The 21,464-nt window shown below is 37.2% G+C and overlaps 1 protein-coding gene across 21 annotated transcripts in view; it reads right to left on the bottom strand.

Moving 5' to 3' along the window:
* L3MBTL3 (L3MBTL histone methyl-lysine binding protein 3) overlaps positions 1 to 21,464 on the bottom strand; it is a 101,649-nt gene that overhangs the window by 15,328 nt on the left and 64,857 nt on the right. For all 21 annotated transcript variants that reach the window (XM_081530832.1, XM_081530837.1, XM_081530842.1 and 18 more), the window contains 3 exons: positions 20,912 to 21,014; positions 12,643 to 12,792; positions 2,491 to 2,570 (listed from right to left, as the gene is read on the bottom strand). In XM_081530832.1, the coding sequence (XP_081386958.1) occupies positions 2,491 to 2,570; positions 12,643 to 12,792; positions 20,912 to 21,014 (333 nt within the window). The remainder of the gene's footprint in view (positions 1 to 2,490; positions 2,571 to 12,642; positions 12,793 to 20,911; positions 21,015 to 21,464) is intronic.

Here is a 21,464-nt window from a genome sequence, read left to right as displayed (position 1 = left end):
GTGCAAAAATTGTCAAAGCAGCTTGTCTTTATAAGGCTCCCTTTCACTAATGAAAAATAAGACAGTATAATATGCATAATAAACTACAGGTTTTGTAGGTGAGGAAAACACTGAAGGGTTATATATGAATCCTAGCAATGTTTGGAAAGAATAATAAAACAGAAAAACTCAGATAATTCAAATCAAGAAAAATAGGATAAAAATATACGAAGTTTGAATAAACAAAACTGCCATGAAAAAGAAAGAACACCATGCATATCACATTACTAAGGGAAGTTGCTCAGTCGTGTCCGACTCTTTGCGACCCCGTGGACTGTAGCCTACCAGGCTCCTCCGTCCATGGGATTCTCCAGGCAAGAATACTGGAGTGGTTTGCCATTTCCTTCTCCAGGGGATCTTCCCGACCCAGGGATCGAACCCAGTCTCCCGCATTGGAGGCAGATGCTTTAACCTCTGAGCCACCAGGGAAGTCACATTAACAAACCTAAAATTCTCCTTTAAATAGACTATTTCCAGTGGTGGGGGAAAGGATCAAAATCAGCTCAGCAAATCAAGTGAAAAGTGAATTACATCACCAAGTTAGGAAGAAACTGAAAGGCTGAAAATCACTACTCCCTCAAAAAGTTCAGAGCCCAGAAGATTTTACCATAGGAAAAAGTTTAGTTTAGTTTAAAAAGTTTAGTTTAGTCCTATCTAAACTTCCAGTGATCAGATAATTGCACACAACACACATTTACTCTAGCTCAGATGGTAAAGCATCTGCCTACAATGCGGGAGGACCCAGGTTCGATCCCTGGGTCGGGAAGATCCCCTGGAAAAGGAAATGGCAACCCACTCCAGTACTCTTGCCTGGAAAAGCCCATGGACTGAAGAGCCTGGTAGGCTACAGTCCATGGGGTCACAAAGAGTCAGACATGACTGAGCGACTTCACTTTCACTTTCTTTCACAATGCTACCACTCCTGCTACTACCACTGCTGTTACAGCTAATCCTGCAGCCACTGATGCATTCATTTCTCATAATAATCCACTGATGTGGGCACTACTGAGAAGCTGAGACATAGAGACATTAAATGCTTTCCCCAGAGCCAGCCGCACAGCTGGTACTGGTGGAGCTGAGACAAGAATGAAGGCCGTGCTCCTAACTACCATTCACAAAGAAAGGCTGATGCTTTGGATTAAGAACCCAAGTGGTACAGAATTTGCCTGCCAATGTAGGAGACATGAATTCAATCCCTAGGTCAGGACAATCCCCTGGAGTAGGAAATGGCAACTCACTCCAGGTTTCTTGCCCAGAAAATGCCATGGACAGAGGAGCTTGGCAGGCTACAGTCCATGGGGTCACAAAGAGTCAGACACGACTGAGCACAACAGCACAATACCTTGACGACAAAACCTTTGTAAATTGTTTTTCTTTTCCTTTCTAAGTGACTGGAAACATTTTAAATAATCAAATACTTGCATAGCACTTATTATGTACCAGGCACTGTTCTAAGCAAGTTACAAATGTTACTGTACTCAATCCCCATAACAACTGTGGGCGTGAGTACCTCCATCAACCTTTTGGGCAGATAAGGAAACAAGCACTGAAAAGTATTCAGTGAAATGTCTAACATTACACAGTGAACAGGTGGGAGATCACAGATGAAACCCTGGCCATCTGCAGGGGTTTGTATATGGTGCAAGATTGAACACTATAAAATATACTGAGGACAGCAGAGGATACAGCTTTTAAATTAACCATAAATTACTGCTTTATGAACATCAGATATGGAAATCAAAGCATCACTTACAGAATAGGTCATTACAGGCAAACAGTCCTTAGGTGTCATTCTATAATCTGACAAATAATCTAAACCCCAAAAAGCATATAACAAGCAAAGTCCCCAGAGGCAATCATTAAAATCATAATCCAGCCAACATTTTCCTATAAAAATAAATAGTAATTATAAAGCCATGTGTAAATTATAAATACAAGTTATACTATGAACAACAGTCATTACAACTTCATGGCTCAGTTAAACTACTGTAATATCTATTCAGCAAAGATGTAAGACAAGTTACTTTCTCCAGTACAACTTAAAACATTTGCTCAAGTGATTTTCTTTTCATTTTGTGGTATTAGATTAAGACTATATTACTTCTATTTGTATGTCAACATGTTCTGAGATGAGTCTGAAACATAGGAAGCAAATGATATCAACAATGTTAAAAAATACACTACATGGAGCAAATAGAAGGCCTTATTCAAACTCTATACACAATATTCTACACATATGTGAATGAGACTATAAACACAGGTCACAGATGGATCCATATCATTATGAATTATATACCAAAATTATCCTGAACAATAAACTTTTATTTCTTGTAGTAACAGAACCAACCAAATGAAGTTTGTCTTTAATATAAAAGGAACTTCTACATTCCAGTTTTGATTGTTGAGTATTAATCGTAATACCTATCAATAATATGAGAATATTATAGATACCTCTGGCTTCATGTGGTGTCCTCAGCTCACTCTCTGTTCTCTCTTCAAAGTCTTCTTTGACATCCTCAGCACGCTGGTCTCTGAGAAAAATAGAAGTGTTTAAAGAAATGGTTCAACACTACACCTCAGCAACTGTTTTTTAAAATTTTAAAAACCAATGACATCATTAAAATGTTAGAAAGAATTTTTAGTTTTATAAGAAGCAATTATTACTAATAACACCTATGAATGTTCATTTCCTTCATTATCAATTTCCATTCACTGTTCAGAAAGCTAAGAATGTTTTATTAAGGTTAACTATTCTGAAAAATGTGGCTACTGAATAGTTCAACTTCAAATTGGGACACATATTCATGAGGAACATTACTTGCACTGTTTGGTAAGACTACAATTTTAAGGAAGAAAAGGGTTTTAAAGTCCACATCATTTAATCAAGTCACCATATACTACTCAGCTCTGGGATTTGACATTGAGATTGCTCAGGAGAATCAAACTCAATTCTAGGAAGCTTTTCCTGGCTTAGGTTAAATTCATAGGCTGAACTGATTCCATCTCTTTCTGACCAGGAATGACCTAACACTAACCGAACCATGCCAAGAATGCTCTAAAATGGAATGGACCCATTACAATCCTAATTCACAGCTTTACCCTGAAGTCAGGGACAAAAATGGCTTTAAATGAAACCAGGCCCAGGCTACGTATATTTCTTTAAAGCTAAATTTCAGGGATTTAAAAATTTTAACCTAATCTATTACATAGTCAGGGTTCAAAATGAATACTTCATAATATTTTATAATCCTCTGTACTTATGTTCTGTTGTTTCATATGCTGTTACCTTTACAAATATATCCTTAGTTTCTTGAAGACTCAGACCACACTTTTGTTCAGTGTTAAGAAAAGGGAAAATACCTTTGAAGCCAAATATCCCAACAAAATATAAAAGAGTTTTATAATCTTAATTACTGAGGCACTTATTTATTCCCTATTTGTAACAACAGTAACTTAATATAACGATGCCAACACAGTAAGCATGTGATAAATAAAATATTCACTATTTCTTTTCTTAGAAAGATTAATTCCAGAGATGGGTGAAATTTCATTGGAATCTGAGCTCCCTGGCTTAGTTTATACTAAAAACAATCTTTACAACAGCTGAAGGATACTTGCTTATTTGAGAATGGAAAGAGTCACTTTTATTATGCAATAAAATTCTTTTCTAAGAAAAATCAATTAATGACTATGGAGGCTCTTACTCCATGGAAAGCGGGGAGATAGAGGTACAGTGAAAACAAGTAGGAAAATTAATGATAACTGGAAAAAGGACATTGTGATAATAGAAAACTGTCTTCTATGTAAAAATAGTGTTGAAGTTAGAATTGATAATTACACGTTAAAATCACATTATGCTAAAATTAGCTTATGTGATCTTCTGCACTTGTTTCATATTAAACTGGAAATAATAGTTTTTGAGTTTACAAATTTATCCCAGTAAGTACTATGGCCACTGAAAAAAGTGGTCTGTGGATAGCTAATCTTAATGCTTGTTATAAACAATCACACATTAGAGTGATATATCTTAAAACTGGCATTTTTCTGAGTCAAAGGAAATAAATTCCCAATTAATTAGCATAATTACCTAAAAGCTTTAATGAATGGCTAAAAAAAAACCCAAATAAAAAAAAAAACCCAAAAAGAAAACAAAAACCAAAGCCCAAACTGAGTCCAAAGACTAAAATTAAGTCTTAGGTTTTTCTGTATATTTCAGTTTTTATGACTGAAATTGTCCACTGATAATTAATGCTTATTTTTGTAGTTTCAGTATATTATATATTCCTTTAAAATAAACTTTGTTAAAATAAAGCTATAAGACCGAAGTATGAGGAAAGTTCTTTTGTATTCTTATGCCCAAATACAATACTGATGATTTATGAAATGTAGGAAAAGAATCATTTTCTAGGAGGGAACAGAAATAGAAAAGGAAAATAATATGTTTGACCCCAAAAGTTTCTTTGTGCCTGAATCTGCCATGATCTATTCCCAAAGAGAAGCAAAAAAGAAACTTTCTGCCCTTATTCACATTGCTTAAATATAGAACCATATTCAGTTCTCATTTTCCTTACTTTAAACTCATGATATTTCATTAAATTTAACCCATATAAACTTGGGAATATATAAATATGGATATTTATTTGCACCAAAACAGAACACTACAAGAACGGTTTACTGAATGTTTTACTTCCAATTAATATATTGAGCCTGCTAACTCCTTAAACTTAAAGTCCCCTAGGGTTCTGATGTTTCCTTTAGTGAGATGGTTGGTGGTGTGGGGTCTCTCTGAATAGTCTATTAGAACAGGTATTATGAAATAGATGGATGAACAGAGCCTCTGAAGGGAATAGACTCCTGATCAAGCACATACAGAAATGTGGAAATAGTATTAATGAGAAGTATTACTAAGGAGAAAAAAGTTAATATACTTAAGAACATACTATGCACCAGAGATTGGCTGAGTTCTTTACATGTCTGATATTTCATAACAATCACTGGAAGAAGGTTCTGTTGTTACATTCGCTGAAACTTGAAGGTTAATCCCAAATTTTCAGAACTAGTATAGAACCAGGTCTTAACACACCAAAATCTATACTTAGAAATAATTATTATTTGCTTTTTACCCTTGTGTTTTTACAGAATACAGTACACATCCCTACTATATACACTTAAAGGAAACCTGCCTTCTTATATCATAATCTTATTAAAATTTTCAACTGTCTTTTTTGATAAGGTTAGGAATGAAGAATCTGACTCATTAATATCCTTTCTTGTTTTATATTTTACTTAAAAATCACTTTCTGAATTGGACAACCATTATTTCTCTCACTCATAAGTTTAGAAATTTCATCGTTAATTCTGGTTGAATAGGTATTGTTATGAATTTCTTTCTCTATGCAAAAATGAAATGCTTTATCAAGGATATTAACTTTCCAAGCAAAAAGTTATTCTAGCTATACTGTCTTCCAATTATAAACAAGACATGTTTATATCAGAATGTCAAAACTCTGTGATAATATTATTACACTCTCTGGAACATAATACAAGATATGCTTATTAAAGATTTTTTTTAAATGACAACCAAAAATATTTTTATGTTGTACTTTAATATTATGATTTTGCTCTACTTTAAAATCCTTATCTTCTCCTCTGGATCACCATTTTTCATTACCAACAGTTTCTACTAGGAAAGGAGTACAAGCTGATTAGGCCCAGGGTGTGTATTATAACGTGGAGAAAGCAGCCCAGCAGTGGTGACATGTATGGTCTCTGAAGGTGAATAGACCTGGTTCAACTTTCAGCTCTGCTACTTACTAGTTCTATATGACCCTCAGCAAGTTAGTGAACTTCCCTAACCCTCAGTTGCATCTTCTGTAAAACAAGGATAATAAATCCTTTAACTCACAAGCATTTTGGAGGACTCAACAAAATAATGTATAAGTGCTTAACACACAGCCAGATACATAAGTAGGAGCATGATAAATGTTTCCCTTGGGATTTGAGAATTTTTAAGAACCAATTTATTTCAACATTTCTTTAGCCTGAACTGAAATATAATCATATTATATTTAGCTATATAATCATATATATTTAGCTATGATTATATTTCAATTCAGGCTAAAGAAATGTTGAAATAAATTGGTTCTTAAAAATTCCTAAATCCCAAGGGAGACTACTGTATTCCAGGCACTTTCCTAAGTGCTTTTACCTGTGTTAGATCATTTAATCCTCATAATATCTATGTGAGGCAGATGCTGTTATTACATTCCCATTCTAGAGACAAACCCCTCTTGGTTACATGTTTATGCAGCTAGTAAGTAGCAGCCTAGGAAGTCTGACTGTAGTCTGGTTCATAACAATTTCTCAAAGGTTGTTTTAAAACCTGAGAAAAACCAGGTTACATAAAGAAAATAGATGTCAGTAAACAATTTTATCCTAAAATGTAAGTAATTCTTAAATATTAAGTTACCATTTACCATGCTCCTACTTATATCTTACTCAAGGGCTTTCCCAGTGGCTCAGTAAAGAATCCACCTGCAAAGTGGGAGACCTGGTTCGATCCCTGGATCGGGAAGATCCTCTGGAGGAGGGCATGGCAACCCACTTCCGTACGCTTGTCAGAATACCCATGGACCAGAGGAGCCTGGTGGACTCTTGTATATGGGGGTCGCAAAGAGTCGGACACAACTGAGCGACTAAGCACAAAATCTTAGTGAAAAATACTCTGTAGGCTTTTAATTAAGACAGTGGAATCCACTCAAATGGAAAAAATGTTTTCTTTCTGAGCGTCCTTTTTTTTTTTTTCCTCTGTAATTATGTGTCATGCTTTAGATGTCTTTCTATCTTACTCAAATTAGACTTTGTGGTAAATATTAGTGAAACAAACATTAGAAGAGTAAATACATAGCAACAGCATAGCATTTGAATGCAAACAGCTGGATTTCTTCAAGCTTGTTTATTTTTCATTTAAAAACAATCCCTAGCCAGTTATGTTTCAATTAGTCATCAGTCTGTTAAAAATAATACTGAAAAAATATGAAACAATCATTCTGTTTCAATTCAGGGATTTCAGCCAGCTCTCTAACTCCAGCATGAATTTGGCTTGGCTCATACCTTAAAACCACTCCATCCTTCTCCTTCCAGAATAGCTTACTCTAGCCTCACTGGGGCTTTGTTAGAACTGTAAATTACCTGTACTTCCAGGAACAAGTGGGGACACAGTGAATGTTGTGAGAGCTGTAAAAAATGTAGTTTCCTAATTTGAATACTAAAAGGATGTCTCTGCATACACCCAGCACTTTGAAAAAAAAAAGTTTCTGGGCTGAGGTCACTAACAGGTAAAAAATCAAATGGAAATCTTAGAGTAATATGTTAGAGGAACTTTAAAATTAGAGAACCTGAATTGTCTCCAAAATGCCTCCTACAAATGAAGAGAAAATTGTGCTGATTGGGTCCAAACAAGGGGGTCGCCACGTTCAAAGGGATTTGAAAAAGATGGCAAATAAAACCAATGGCAAATAAAACTTTCATGTCTACAGTTAACATTCAAATAAAGATATTTAAAAATTAAATTACTTTTGAGAAAATACACAAACAATAGTTTTAACAGCAATTTTCCTAAACACAGCTCAGGAATGGTCAACACAGTTTACTATTTACCTAATGACTACAAATAAAAAATTTTGATTAATAAGGCTGTGTGCATGCTAAGTCACTTCCAAGTTGTGTCCAACTCTTTGCGATCCTATGGACTGTAGCCTGCCAGGTTCCTCTGTCCACGTAATTCTCCAAGAAAGAACACTGGAATGGGATGCCATGCCATCTTCCAAGGGATCTGCCCAACCCAGGGCTTGAACCCATGCTTCTTGCCTCTCCTGCATTGGCAGATAAGTGTTTACCGCTAGTGCCACCTGGGAAGCCCTAATTAACAAGGCTACTAAATTATAATTATCATAAGGAACATGTTAGTGAAGAAAGGAATATAATGAGTAAGTAAACATAGTGGATGTTATCAAAATGCCAAGGAAACTCCCCAGTAAAATGAATTCCTCAATTAATTTATCAATTCTTGTATAAAATGAAAAGCCCTAACCAACAAGGTGAGATTTGGGAAATAAAGATCATGTCATAAGAAGATCAGGACTGCATTGCTCTCATGCTGCTGTTATAGAAAAAGAAAACAGATGTCACTTTCTAGCGTATATAAAAGCATCTCCCGAGTCAAAAATAAGTGCTATTCAAGGAGATAAAATAAGACCCTGTTACAATATTGTTCTAACAACTTCCCATGCATCAACAATAACACAGTCATCTTTTCCTTATACTCTGAATGGGTGCCTTGGTGTCACAGCAGTTGGCATCTGATTGTAAGTGTTTTAATAACCCAGCTCTTCCCTAGCATGCACAAACAACTGCATAGATTTGATGCAGATTCCCAAGAACTGGAATATTTGAAAACTTTCACAGTTCCTAATCCATATCTGGCAGCATATCAACTAAAGGGGCAGGGGGAAGAGGCTTTACAATAGGCAGGGGATGCCCACGGATTAAAGGGACTTTCTGAGTCATCAATACCAAGTCCTCATGACCAGAGTACCTTAGGAAGCAAAACAAAGCTTCTGAAGATTTCTAATTAACTTTTGCCATCTTTTAGAACTTTTGGCTCTAATTTTACTCTACTTGATTTTACAGTTTTGCAAAGTAAAGAGATGTATATATGCTTACAGTTTCATATTTTATGTTAGTTGGTATTCCCATCTGTTTATGTCATAAAGCCCTTCTTTTGGGTACAGATGGGCAAATCTGATTCATCCTAACTATGTAAATCAGATTGAAGCTGCAACTCCTGTAACCACTCCACATAATTCTCAGAGTAGAAACACTGGATCTACAACTTGAAAAGCTGTTTTAATGGCCTATATAAGACTGATTTGAATTTTTTCTTTGGATATAGGTTAGTACTGGGCATTTGCCTTGCAAGTTAATATAAGCATTTGCAGGTATTTTTAAAATGTTTTATTATGTTTCTGTGGTTATCCCCAAGCAGGCTTAAACAACGCGGGACCTTAAAACATTATGTGATTTTAAACAGAGATAGCACCTAATTAAGAAACACAATGACAAGCAGGTATAGAATATATTTATGAGAATAAGGCTACATCGGACAGATGCTGATGTTCTTTGTTTGGTAACACATCATGAACTATTATTACTCCAAAGAAGGGTCTTTATATTCAGTAATGATTCTCAAGGCCTGGGTTATAGATCATTTGCTTCCATCATCTGGGGGTGCTCGTTAAAAATGAAATGGGATGCAGCTTACATTTTCTGAGTCAGTATCTCTTTGCATTTTAACAAGCATCTGATATTTCTGATGCAAAACAAAGTTTGAACCTTTCAAAGGTTTTATTCAGATATATAGAGAAACACGTTCTTTTACTCAGCTGCAGACATATAGAGATGTAAGGTTATTGGTCCCCAGAAATCTCCACTGACTGGCAGAGACTCACTAGGACAGGGTAGAGATGGGGGTTCAAGGCAGAAAGAAAAGGTTTGAGGACCAAGGCAGCTGAAGCATTAAGTTTAAAAACAACCTGATAGGAAAAAAGCTGGAGAGTTCAGCAGATGCCAGATAACATGGGTTTTGCAGGCTATGTTCAGAATTAGGCCTTTAATTCCAAGAGTAATGAGATGTCACTGAAGATTTTAAGCAGGGAGATATAGTCCCATATGAACTTTTAAAATGTAGGCTCCGGGGCTCCAGACTGAAAGGTTCTGGGTGGCTGGGCCCCTAATCTGAATATTAGAGATGTCAGGGGATCAGATATGGAGTCAGGCCTGGGAAGCACAGATAAAGAACACCTGTCGTCCACGGGTCTATTCCGAGCCGGTGGCCTATGAACTGGCCCTTAAAATACCTTTTCTGGTATGAAAAGGACATATGTATTCCTCAAATTGTTCCTTTATCTAGCCCTATTATTTCTGCTCCTGGATCAAAAGCAATTCCAGCATACTTCATTCTGTTACCCGGCTGGCACTGGAAATGGGTGCCTAGGCCGGTGCAGACACTGTCAGCCGTGCCTGGCCTATGTCCCCTGGCCGCCCACTGTGCCCACCTGTCTCACCTGCTCTGCCTTCCCAAGGATTACCCGGGGTCTGGCAGTTCTGCCTGCTGTGCGGCAGGGGACGTGCTAGGGCATCCGCTCATCCTTCCACCCTGGCAGCCTTGCTCTGTGACTGAAGGGAACTCTGGTGTTTTTTTGTTGTTGTTGCTTTTTCCACTTAATTTATTTTTTTAATTGAAGGATAACTGCTTTACAAGTGTTTAAAAGAGCCGAGCGCGTTCATCCCTATGGTGGGAAAATCTGAGATGTGTGTTTTACACAGCCTCCCAGAGAGGCCTCAGCAGGACTGTGTTCCCACTGTCCACAGTGGTAGCTGGTGTAACAGTGAAGCTTTTACCAGCTGTCTTCCCTTCCTGGCCTCACCTCCTTACTCCCCCACTGGCGCTTTCCTCACCTCTTAAATAAACCACCTGCAATCAAATCTTTGTCTCAAGGTCTGCTTCTCAGGATGCTAGCTGTCTCGGGATGCTAGCTGTCTCGGGATGCTAGCTGTCTTTTGCTGTGCCAAATGCCTTTAAAAAAAAATACAGCCTGGTGGGCCAATGTTTTGCAAATTATTATGAAGGACGCAAATAAAATGTGTTAAAACCTGACTTGGAAATTCCATCCACATGTGTAATGATTATGGGAAAAGAGGAGAGAACATTATCTGACATCATAAGAATCATCTTGTTTGAGTGCTCTATTCGAAGTTTAACCTAGGAATACATACATATTTAAAAAATGTGCCGGCCTTACTTTGCTTCTCTGGAATAAAAGAAACAAATGAGCAAACTATTCCTCTTGCAACAAAACTAATAAAAACGAACATTTATTGAGGACTTATTATTTATTACTCACTTTCTCAGAGCTTTGTACACCTTACCATTCTTAAGACCAGGTAAAAGAATAAGTGATCAAAAAATTTCATGTTTGCTATACACACAACTATGTATAAAACAAATAACTAAGAAGGATCTACGGTATAACATGGGGAACTCTACTCAATACTCTATAATGGCTGATATGAGAAAAGAATCTAAAAAAGAGTGGACATAGCTGATTCACTTTGCTGTACACCTGAAACTAACACAACATTTTAAATCAACTATACTCTAATAAAAATCTTTTAAAAATTAAATTTTTAAAAATATTAAATACTTTCATACAGGTTCACTTACAGCAAAGAAGCCAGCTAACTTCAACTCTGTTAATTCTACCTTAAAGCAACCATTCTCAAGCCATGAGATTAGACTTTATTAACAACCTTTCATTTGTTAACTTCTTCCTTGCTGCTGTGAGGAAACTGAGCCCAGATATCCAGCCCAGAGCCCAGAAAGTTAGTGAAAAGCCTGTAAGATCAAACTGCCAGCACTTCAGAGTATTCTTTTAAAATTTTATACAATATCTTGGCTTTTGAAATCGAAACTTTAGGGATCCTTACCTCCTTGTGAGTCAATGAACTCTGTTGCTATAATCACTACTATGTGAATTAGTACTTCATTTGTCTTAAAGTAAATTTCTTCAAGTGATATGCCCTCATTATAGGGTTCTGAGTTAGGAGAATGAGTTTAGGTTACATTAGTCATGGTTTTAAAGATTAAGAATAAATCATCACTGTTGTTTCTAATTAAAGAGGTTATAACTCTCCTTCATCCATAGGGCAAAACTGCTTTTCTATGAGGATACTGATATTTTAAATGCCCTTGCTTCAACAACATTGCTGTGAACTGAGAATCAGACTTATTTAAATGTTCACTCGGTACATCTGTGAGAATAGAAGCTACCAAATATTAAAACAATCAAAGAACTACATTGCCTTAGATTTTAAAAACTCTCCATAAAAGAAATGTCCCCAAACATAAGTGCAAAGGATCATCTTTCTATTACTCTGTTTTCTTTTTGTAGTCTCTTCAGTCAGTGCAAGGACAGAGGACATTTACTTAAAGATACATCAAACAAAACTTGGTTCTTTAGTGAATAATCCACAGAGGTTAAAACGTTCCAACTTAACTCCACAAGTGAAATCAAAACCAAATGACTGAGCATATTATACAACAAATACCCTAATAATTAAATTAAACAACGTAGATATAAGCACATGGTGTATAATGAGCACCAAAAAGAAACTCCATTCTTCACAGGGTATCTAATCATCTTCTTTACAGAGGATGATCTTATATAAATACGGATCAGTTCATTGAGAAATATGAATTAGCAGGAAATAAAATGACTAGGATTTCCAAACTTCTAATATCAAGCAAGTTCAGCTAAAACATGAACAAGAAAAATCTTGCCTGATGTGCATATACTTTTATAAAAAATTCGCCTAAATTTTTTTAAATCCAAGTATTGACCCCCACCATTATTTCACATTAAGTCAGGGGCATTTTCAATAATGTACTAGAAGACATCACCATAGAACATAAAACACCTAAAGAGAAAAATGTCTTTCAACCACAGTACCTCTGAATAACACTAATATTACCATTTTAATTACCTGGTTTCAGGAGACGAAGAGATTTCATTTGTGTCTGCCCTTTTACTTCTTGGAAATGATGGACTAGCTGGAGGCATTTCACCACTTAAACGATCTGGGAAAATTCGGTCTTTATTCAAATTGATTTCTGAATAGGGACAGTTGGCAGCACTAAAACATTACAAATCAAAAAAAGAAAGAAGATTCCTATTAGACCATAATTACTTCTTCCAATTAAGATGACAAGCTACAAAATGTAAAATGCAAAAATTTAACTGAATATATAGTTACATAGATTAAACACACAGCATAAAATATTTTACCTTTAAAACATAATTTAAGTATATTCTGATAGAAAATATGTCTTTGCCCTAAATTTTTAAATACAGTCTCCTGCAATCTCTGGAAGTGAGTAATGGTCAACAAAGGATTCCCTCTTGTGTTGTCCAAGGGCAGGGCCTGTGTGTAACTCTGGGAATAATCAGCCCAAGAGAGAAATGCTCCACCCAGGAGGGTTGGAGACAGAGGTGGGACAAAGACAGATGATTAGCAGACAGAGCAGACCTGCTTCCTAAAGTGATCTCCAGGCCCTGGGCCATCACAAAGTGTTTAATTTCCTTTGTAACAGCTGCTGCCCTCTAAAGGAAGGAGGTTCCCCCATTTCCTGTCTCCAGGCCCATATGCATTCCTGATTGCTCAGTTAAAAACATCATTCTGTAGCTAATCCTGTCCCTCATATGAAAAAGGACAAGAAGGCAACTTGGATAACGACCCATCTAGCTCCCTTCCCTTCCATTGGTGACCACTGGGTTGGTCTCTCAGATTCCATCTGGGGATCATTCCTGTCATCCAAGCAAAGGGAATCTGGACCACTAACTGTTCATTCAGCATGAAGTCAGCACACTTCTGTGCCTGGGCCTCAACCTTCCAACTCCAGAACAACTGGCAGCTTCTGTATCTTGATACAGAATCAACTGCTCTGACTAACTCCCTATCTTGGTCCTTGGTTTTTAGGAAACCTACTGAAATCTGGAAATGAGGTGGAGTTAGGTAAATTATATTCGTGTCCTTCATATTCTTTTCTTCAGATGAGGTAATATTTGGGGAAAATTTTTAAACGCTGCCTTTCTGCCCTCTACCAAGAGAATCTGACACAACCTCCTGGGAGGAGAAAGAGTGTGCAAAGGCTCCCAAAGTGATTCTGATAATGGTCTACAAAATTTATCACAGATAACTTGTAAGCAAAAGTACATCTTTATTTTCTTACTTACACGTTACTTTATACTGCTATGTCTTATAATAAACACGGTTAAAACCAAATTCACCTTTAATGAACTCCCTTCCCCTGAAAACATAAAGGATGAAAAACACAACCATCTCTTCTTGTTCTTGATTTTTTGTTTCTGATAAAGGAAATACATTAACCAATTCTCAGATCACAGTCAACTTTGACTTTGTTCTTTCTTCCTCATATTGCGTATGTACCCTATTGCAAATCATCTACTTGGTGGCTCAGACGGTAAAGGATTTGCCTGCCATGCAGGAGACCTGGGTTCGATCCCTGGGTTGGGAAGATCCCTGGAGAAGTAAATGGCTACCCACTCCACTACTCTTGCCTGGAGAATCCCATGGACAGAGGAGCCTGATGGGCTACAGTCCGTGGGTCACAAAGAGTCGAACACAATTGAGTGACTATCACTCAGGAAAAAAGTGGCAGGAAAAAAATACAAATATAATTTTTTTTATTAATTTCTTTTGACACATAATATGTTGCTCTTCCTAGAATATCACAACCATCAAATGTTTGGCTCATTGTTAAACACCTGGCTTTACAATTATTGAATAACTGTATGTTAATTTTGAAATTCATCAGATATGAAGAAAGAAAAGAAAATGAGGGTGCTGATCTTAACCCCACTCTAACACAGGGAAGATTCCTGGATTTTTAGATGGGCTGGGTCCCCACCTACACACTACAGTGAATAGCTGTAGTTTAGAAGTTTTATAAGCTCCCCAAGGGCAGCCCCTTCCTCTGTTTGTTGATTAAGTGAAGGAAGAGAATGTCTCTCTAGACCACCATATGTAAACATGGGTAGCTCAGAGAGGCAAGAATGAAGAATGAGACTTGGCATCTAAATATCTACCTTATCTCAGTTGCTAGGGCCAGAGGGAAATTTCAAACTCTCATTTTGAAGCAGGGAAACAATCACAGCCTTCCGAGCAAAGATATACTACTGGGCCAGGATGATCAACCAGCACAACCCTGTGCTGATCGGCTATACATATTGTGCTAAGCCTTCTCTTCTTCTGAACCCTGAGAAAAATCAAATGGGTTTAAACATCTCCAGTTCTTACAACTACTCTGGGACAGAAAGAGAAGCCAGCTGGTTCCCATAGTGGGAGGTGATTAAAAAAAAAAAGAAAAAGAAAAAAAGCACAGAATGCAAATGAAGTGTGCACAGAGGGATGGGCAATGCCCCAGATGGAAATCAAGAACCTGGCTCTAAATGTGCTCTGCAGCTCTGTCCACAATGAGCAAACACAACTTGGAAGACTTTGTTTTACAAGACACTTGTAAAATGAAGAGAATGACAACAAACATTACACAGATGGGAGTGTGTTACCCAGGGTACGTTGCTTTACTTGCATGACCTCATCTAACTCCCACAAACCTGGAAAATCATTCCTATTCTAATGCTCATTTTATACATGCAGAGATTGAAGCTTTAAAAAAGGGAACTTGCTTAGTATCATCCCATTAGTGTATAACTCCAGCTGTCTCCTACAGGAGCAAAAAGTACCTTGCAATATTGAATTATTTCTTTATCCCTAATCCATGACAATTAAACCAGAGAGTACCACCTCTTAGCAAGATGATGCTGTCATATAGCTATGAACTATGTGTGCATGCTCAGTCATGACAACTCTTTGCAACTCCGTGGACTGTAGCCCACCAGGCTTCTCTGTCCATAGGATTTCCCAGGTAAGAATACTGGAATGGGTTGCCATTTCCTCCTCCAGGGGATCTTCCAGACCTAGAGATCAAACCTACATCTCTTGCATCTCCTCCAATGGCAGGCAGATTCTTTATTACTGTGCCGCCAAGGAAGCCCAGAAAGGTTAAATATGAACTGAGGCAGTACTTAACCTTTCTGGGCCCATTTCCTCATTTTTAAGTTTATAAAATTCATATGCAGATTTAATGACTTTATAAACACAGAAGTGCTGATCAAACTTCTCTGGGAAAAGTGGGTTTCACTAGGCTTATAATCATTTCCATTTTTCTCGTCTATTAAGTTTCTAATAACAAAACACAAGTAAGGCTTGTGGCACAACAAGTACACTTACAAACAATCATGGGCATGTGTAAGTATACATGTACACACAACTCTGCTGTTACACAGTTCCCCAGACATCACGGGAACAGGTTCACACAGGATTACACAGCTCTTTACTATGAGGACTTTATTAGGGTGCACTATGCTCTAGTAGCAAATCATTCCATACCTGCTATATACACAAATCCTTGTCCCACTGGCCCCTGTAAGGAGGCAGTTTTTCCTTGGAAAGACTGTCCTGTGTATTAGGAAAGGTGGAAAAATGGCCTTGTTCACTGCCTCCCACTGCCCCCTTTACAACCTTTTTAGTTGTAAATACATTTATTTAAACAACTGGACAATGTCTTCCGTTTCCTAAGTGCTCACATGCTCATTCTCACTCTCTGTCAAGACAGGAATCTATAAAATACAAGTTCTATCCAGCTACTGTGGTTTGCATGCGAGTCTAGTGGTTAAGAGTAGGGGCTTTAGTGCCTTAAGAGCCTAGGCTGAATCCTCGGTCTGCCACTCTCTGATCTTGGGTACTTTTCTCAAGCATTCTAAATCTCTGTTTCCACTTCTGTGAAACAGAGATTAGAGCAGTGCCAGCTTTATAAAGCTGCTGAGAGAATAAAATGAGATAACAGATCTAAGTCTTAAAACAGAGCCTGGCACCTAGGAAGTCACACACACAAAAAAGCCTGCCTAGGATTATTATTTTAAAAGGAGAAGAAGGGGAACACTTAACCCCTACTGGGTAAAAGGCCATCAGCAAAAATAAACAACTGCATTAAAAACTCTGTAACATGCCTTGTTATGGAGGCTCACTGCTTCCCTCAGGAAAAGGTGATGATTCTGAGCACTACTCATTCATGCGTCTCCAAATCCCTGTTTATACCATGCTGGCCTCCTTAGAAGTGAGGCCTTCTCCTCTGTATAGCCCATCACTTAGCCCATTATCTGAACACAGCAGGCACTCAACAAATGTTTGTTCAAAGAGTGGACTGAATCTTGAATTAAAATGATGACTGTGGTTTGCAGGTGTATGTCCAGAGTTATTAATTTTTAAAAACTCTCCATGGACTTTATAAATATTCTTTAGAGGTTGTAGGAAGTACTTTCTATTTTTTTTTCTTTTCCCGTTTAATTTTACTGAGATAAAATCTTACATAGGGAAGATTTACTTCACTTCTGAAGACATTAGATATGTAAAATATTCAGTTTTATATAACTTTATTTCTCCTTTAATCTCTCCTCATTATGACCTCTCAGTAAGCCAAATGAGTGAATCAAGAAAGGGATACACCATGACACAGCCAATATTAATACTGCCTTGCTAGAGACAGAATTGTCATCTGGCTGCTGAGCATCTCTAGAAATGGGAACACCGTATCCACATCCAACTCGCTCACTGATCGTTTATATCTCCACATTTATAAACAGCACATTCTTAAATTTCATTGTTGAGAACATATTTCTATTCCCAACACTTCTTAGATAAAATTCAACTATTGTAAGTTTTGGAGACGCTAACAACACATCCTAGTCAAAACATAGGCTTGTGCTTACATGTTCATAAAATTGGTAATTCTTGCCCAAAGAGTAACTTTTTTTGTTATCTAAGCAAAGAATGCATGTTTTGATTTATGCAGTTTCTCAGATTAATCTAAAGAGAATTTCCTCATTACGTTTTCCTAAACACAGTATTCTTGGCAAGGACAAAAATAGGCACCAGTGAGATGAACCTGTCAAAGAACATTTGTGATGCAGCAGCTCTTCCACAAGTCTAGTAAGGAAATGGTAAACAGACTGTGGCTACTAAGGGTTAATGTTCCACCAGATAAAGAGCGTTAAGTGCTATGAAGAGAACAGCATATTCAGGAAGACCAAGAAAAGCCGTGGAGTGAGCTGAGAAAATGGGAAGCCACGACACAGGCAGGAGTTGACACTGTCTGCTAGTCCTCTGGATTGCATTCCTGCCCCAAACTATGCACAGATCTGCCAGCTATGTCTGATAGGTGACAAGGAAATGAACACTTCTGTATCAATGCATGTCTTACAAGCCATGATGTCTACTTCTTCCTCTTTCATTCCCCAAAACAATATGTCATGGCTTCAATTACACTGAAAGATTTTTTTTTTAACCACATTTCTCCATAACATCTTATATGATTCTCCTCATAATTTCTCCCTTCACTTAGCAAATACAACACTGCATCTTTGGAAAAACACTGCAGAGACAATCACTGAAACTTTGTGAAATGGGAGTGGACCACCTCTGAGGTCCATAACCCATCTGTGGAAAGGTGGTCTTAATGAGTGGCTGGTGCCATCAAGCAGGGGACAGGACTGTTGCCACAGACCTTGCTGTGACAGGCAAACCTCTCTGCCCAGACCTACAGCAGATTTCCTAAAGAGATTATAGACATTGCTATAAGGTGGATTTTCTTCCCAGAAGACCAAAAAGAAAAATTCTTTGTAAATTTTTGATTGTACCACACAACATGATGTCAGTATTCACCCATTTTTAAGATTTCTTTGCTCTTTTCCTTCATAATTTGAGCAAACTGCCTTTGGTTCAATGAACATCTTAGGGTTGTAAAGCAGAAGGGTACATGTGTCAAAGTTTCAATATTAGTTACTACTTTGTATCTCCTATTTTAATTAAATCAAGTTTTTATAGTTCCACTAGTCCCTGAGTTCTCTGAAGGCTAGATCTGTCACTTATTTGGAAAGCCATGTCCTGATTCTCAGTGACAGGGGAGTGGTCAAGGGCGCAGTTAGACTGGGTGCTATTCCTGGCTCCCTCCTCACCAGCTGTCAATTGGGCAAGTTTGAGAAACCTCTACAGTGTCATGATGGCTTCACCAAAAAAATGAAGAAAGTAATAACCCAAAATTATAGGGTCACTTGAAGGTTATCCAATACATGCTATTAGGAAAAAAAAACTGCTGCTCAAAAATATTTACTGAATGAAAGAATTTATAGATATATAAAGAAGTCTGGCATACTAATGAGTTATTTGGATTTATATACCATAGTCATTCCTTATCCGTGGTTTCCCTTTCTATGGTTTCACTTATCTGAGGTCAATCTAAGTATGAAAATGTTAAATGAAAAATTCCAGAAATAAACAATAAATTTTAAACTGTGCACCATTCTGAGAAGCATGATGAAATCTCACGGTGTCCCACTCTGACCCTGTGAGAAGCAAATCACCCTTCAGTCCAGTGCATCCAGCCCATTAGTGACCCAGTAGCCTCCTCGGTTACCAGACCCACTGGCAAGGTATCACAGTGCTTGTGTTAAGTCATCCTTGCTGTACTTAATAACAGCCCCAAAGCACAACAGAGGTGATGCTGGCACTTCAGATATGCCAAAGAGAATCCATAAAGTGCTTCCTTTAGGTGAACAGGTGACAACTCTCAACTTCATGGAGAAATAATCTCTACAGTAAAAATGAATCTTCTATCTGTCAAATTGTGAGGAAAAAGAAATCTGTCCTAGTTCTCCTGTCGTACCTCAAACTGCAAAAGTGAGGGCCACAGTGTGTAATAGATACATAGTTAAAATGGAAAAGGCATTCAAAGGCAATTTAGAGAGACAACATTCACATAACTTATATTACAGTACATTATTTATAACTGTTCTATTTTAATATTATTGTTGCCAATCTCTTACTGTGCTTGATTTATAAGTCAAAGTTTATCACAGGTATGTATGAATAGGAAAAAACATAATATATATAGGGTTCAGTACTATCCCAGGTTTCAGGCATGCACTGGGGATCTTGGAACATACCCACACAGGGATGGGGAGGGTAGGAGAGATACTACTGTAATGCCTGAAAGTAATCCAGCTGCCTTCACTGGACAATACTGAATCACTCCTAGGATACAGTATTTTTATCTCCCCTTAATCATACTGCTTTTGGCTTGGAGTCATACAAGCCACAAAAAGGATTTTTAAATGGATATTTGCAAATGGAATCATGATCCTGTCTACATGCAGAGTTTTACTCTGGAACACACTGAACCCCATAAAACAAACTTGGCAGCAGTGTTGCAAAAGGCTTTGAGATTACAGAAATTTAAGGAAGAAGAAACCTATATGAAGATAAAACAACCATGTCAATTTTACAATTCCTATTAATTCTTAGAGAAACAGGCAGGGCAATCTTCAGATGTTTTAAGGACCAAGATTCACAACCTATATAAACTAGATAAACAAGGAATCATTTTTCTTACTGGGCAATCCAATTAACACGCAGTTAGAACACTTTACACTGACAAATTATTATTTTAATATATACCAGAATAGGTGATGCCTCTGTTCTCTAAAAATCCCAGTTAAAATCACAGAAATTCTTACTATTCCAGTAATATTTGAACATGTCTACAAATACCCCAAATCACCCAAGTAACACATCAAATTTCAAATGTATAATTTTGGTTTCTCTTTTAAGTCACTTAGAAGTAAGAGAAAAATATTGAAAACCACTTAATTTTGACCAGTGTATACTGAAATGTGTCTATTTATATTTGTGCTTTTTGTGATCTTTGCTGCTAATCTACAATAATCTCACCTCTCACTACTCAAATTGTTGAGTCACCCAATCAGAATATTTTACCAAACAAATACTTTCAACAAGGCCCACCCTCTTCTCACTATTAATGGTCAACCCAAAATGACTTTAAGACGTAAAGTATCTATAAAACTAGTCAGGTTGCCAAGAAGCTACCGTAAATCTATTTTAATTCATGAATGCATTCTCTCCCAGGAATATTTAACTACAAATACACTCTTCATTTTTACATGGTCACCATAGCAACCACAGTTCATATGGATCTGAATGTAGAATTAGTTCATATCTATTAAGTATACACAGAAATCATTATTGTCCACCTACAAGGGACAGGCACCCTCTATCTGACCACAGAAGGAATCTCCATGTGAGTGGAAGCACCAAATACCTGTGAGGGCCCAGGTGTCTCGCTCTCTTAAAATGGCCAATCCCTTTACATCCTGGGGTTGTGCAGCCACCGTGTTCTGAGGCTTCCATCAGTTCTAAGGGGCCTATTATAAAGCCAAAAGAAAAAAGCAAAAAGTTAAGGCTGTAAGAGGCAAATGCCTTGGAACAGAATAAGAAAAAAAAAACACAATTTTTCAATCAACACTTATACACAGAAAAAGAAGGCCCTACAAAATTAAAACTATGTTTAAAGTCTCTACTTGTAAAGGTTTTCCCTAGTACTTTGTTCACAATGTCTTTCTTTAATAGTGAAACGGTTAACTTTGATCCAACCCTCTTTCAAAATGTCACAAATTCCAGAGATACCTAAATCTGAAATAATGAGATGATACTAAACAGCTTGATCAAGTAAATAATATAATTAATATATGAACACTCGCATGCTGTGAAAACTTCAAACAACACACCAGGATACAGAAGAACAGCTACAGATCCCCTTTAAGCGACTCTCTTCATATTTCATACCCTCCTTAGTCCTGACTAACCATGTTAAC

Source organism: Giraffa tippelskirchi, chromosome 9, assembly GCF_054371585.1.
Source record: "Giraffa tippelskirchi isolate mGirTip1 chromosome 9, T2T-mGirTip1v1.2.pri, whole genome shotgun sequence".
Classification (NCBI taxonomy): Eukaryota; Metazoa; Chordata; class Mammalia; order Artiodactyla; family Giraffidae; genus Giraffa; species Giraffa tippelskirchi.
Note: the sequence above shows the minus strand (reverse complement) of the source record. Positions and strands in the feature narration are given on the sequence as shown.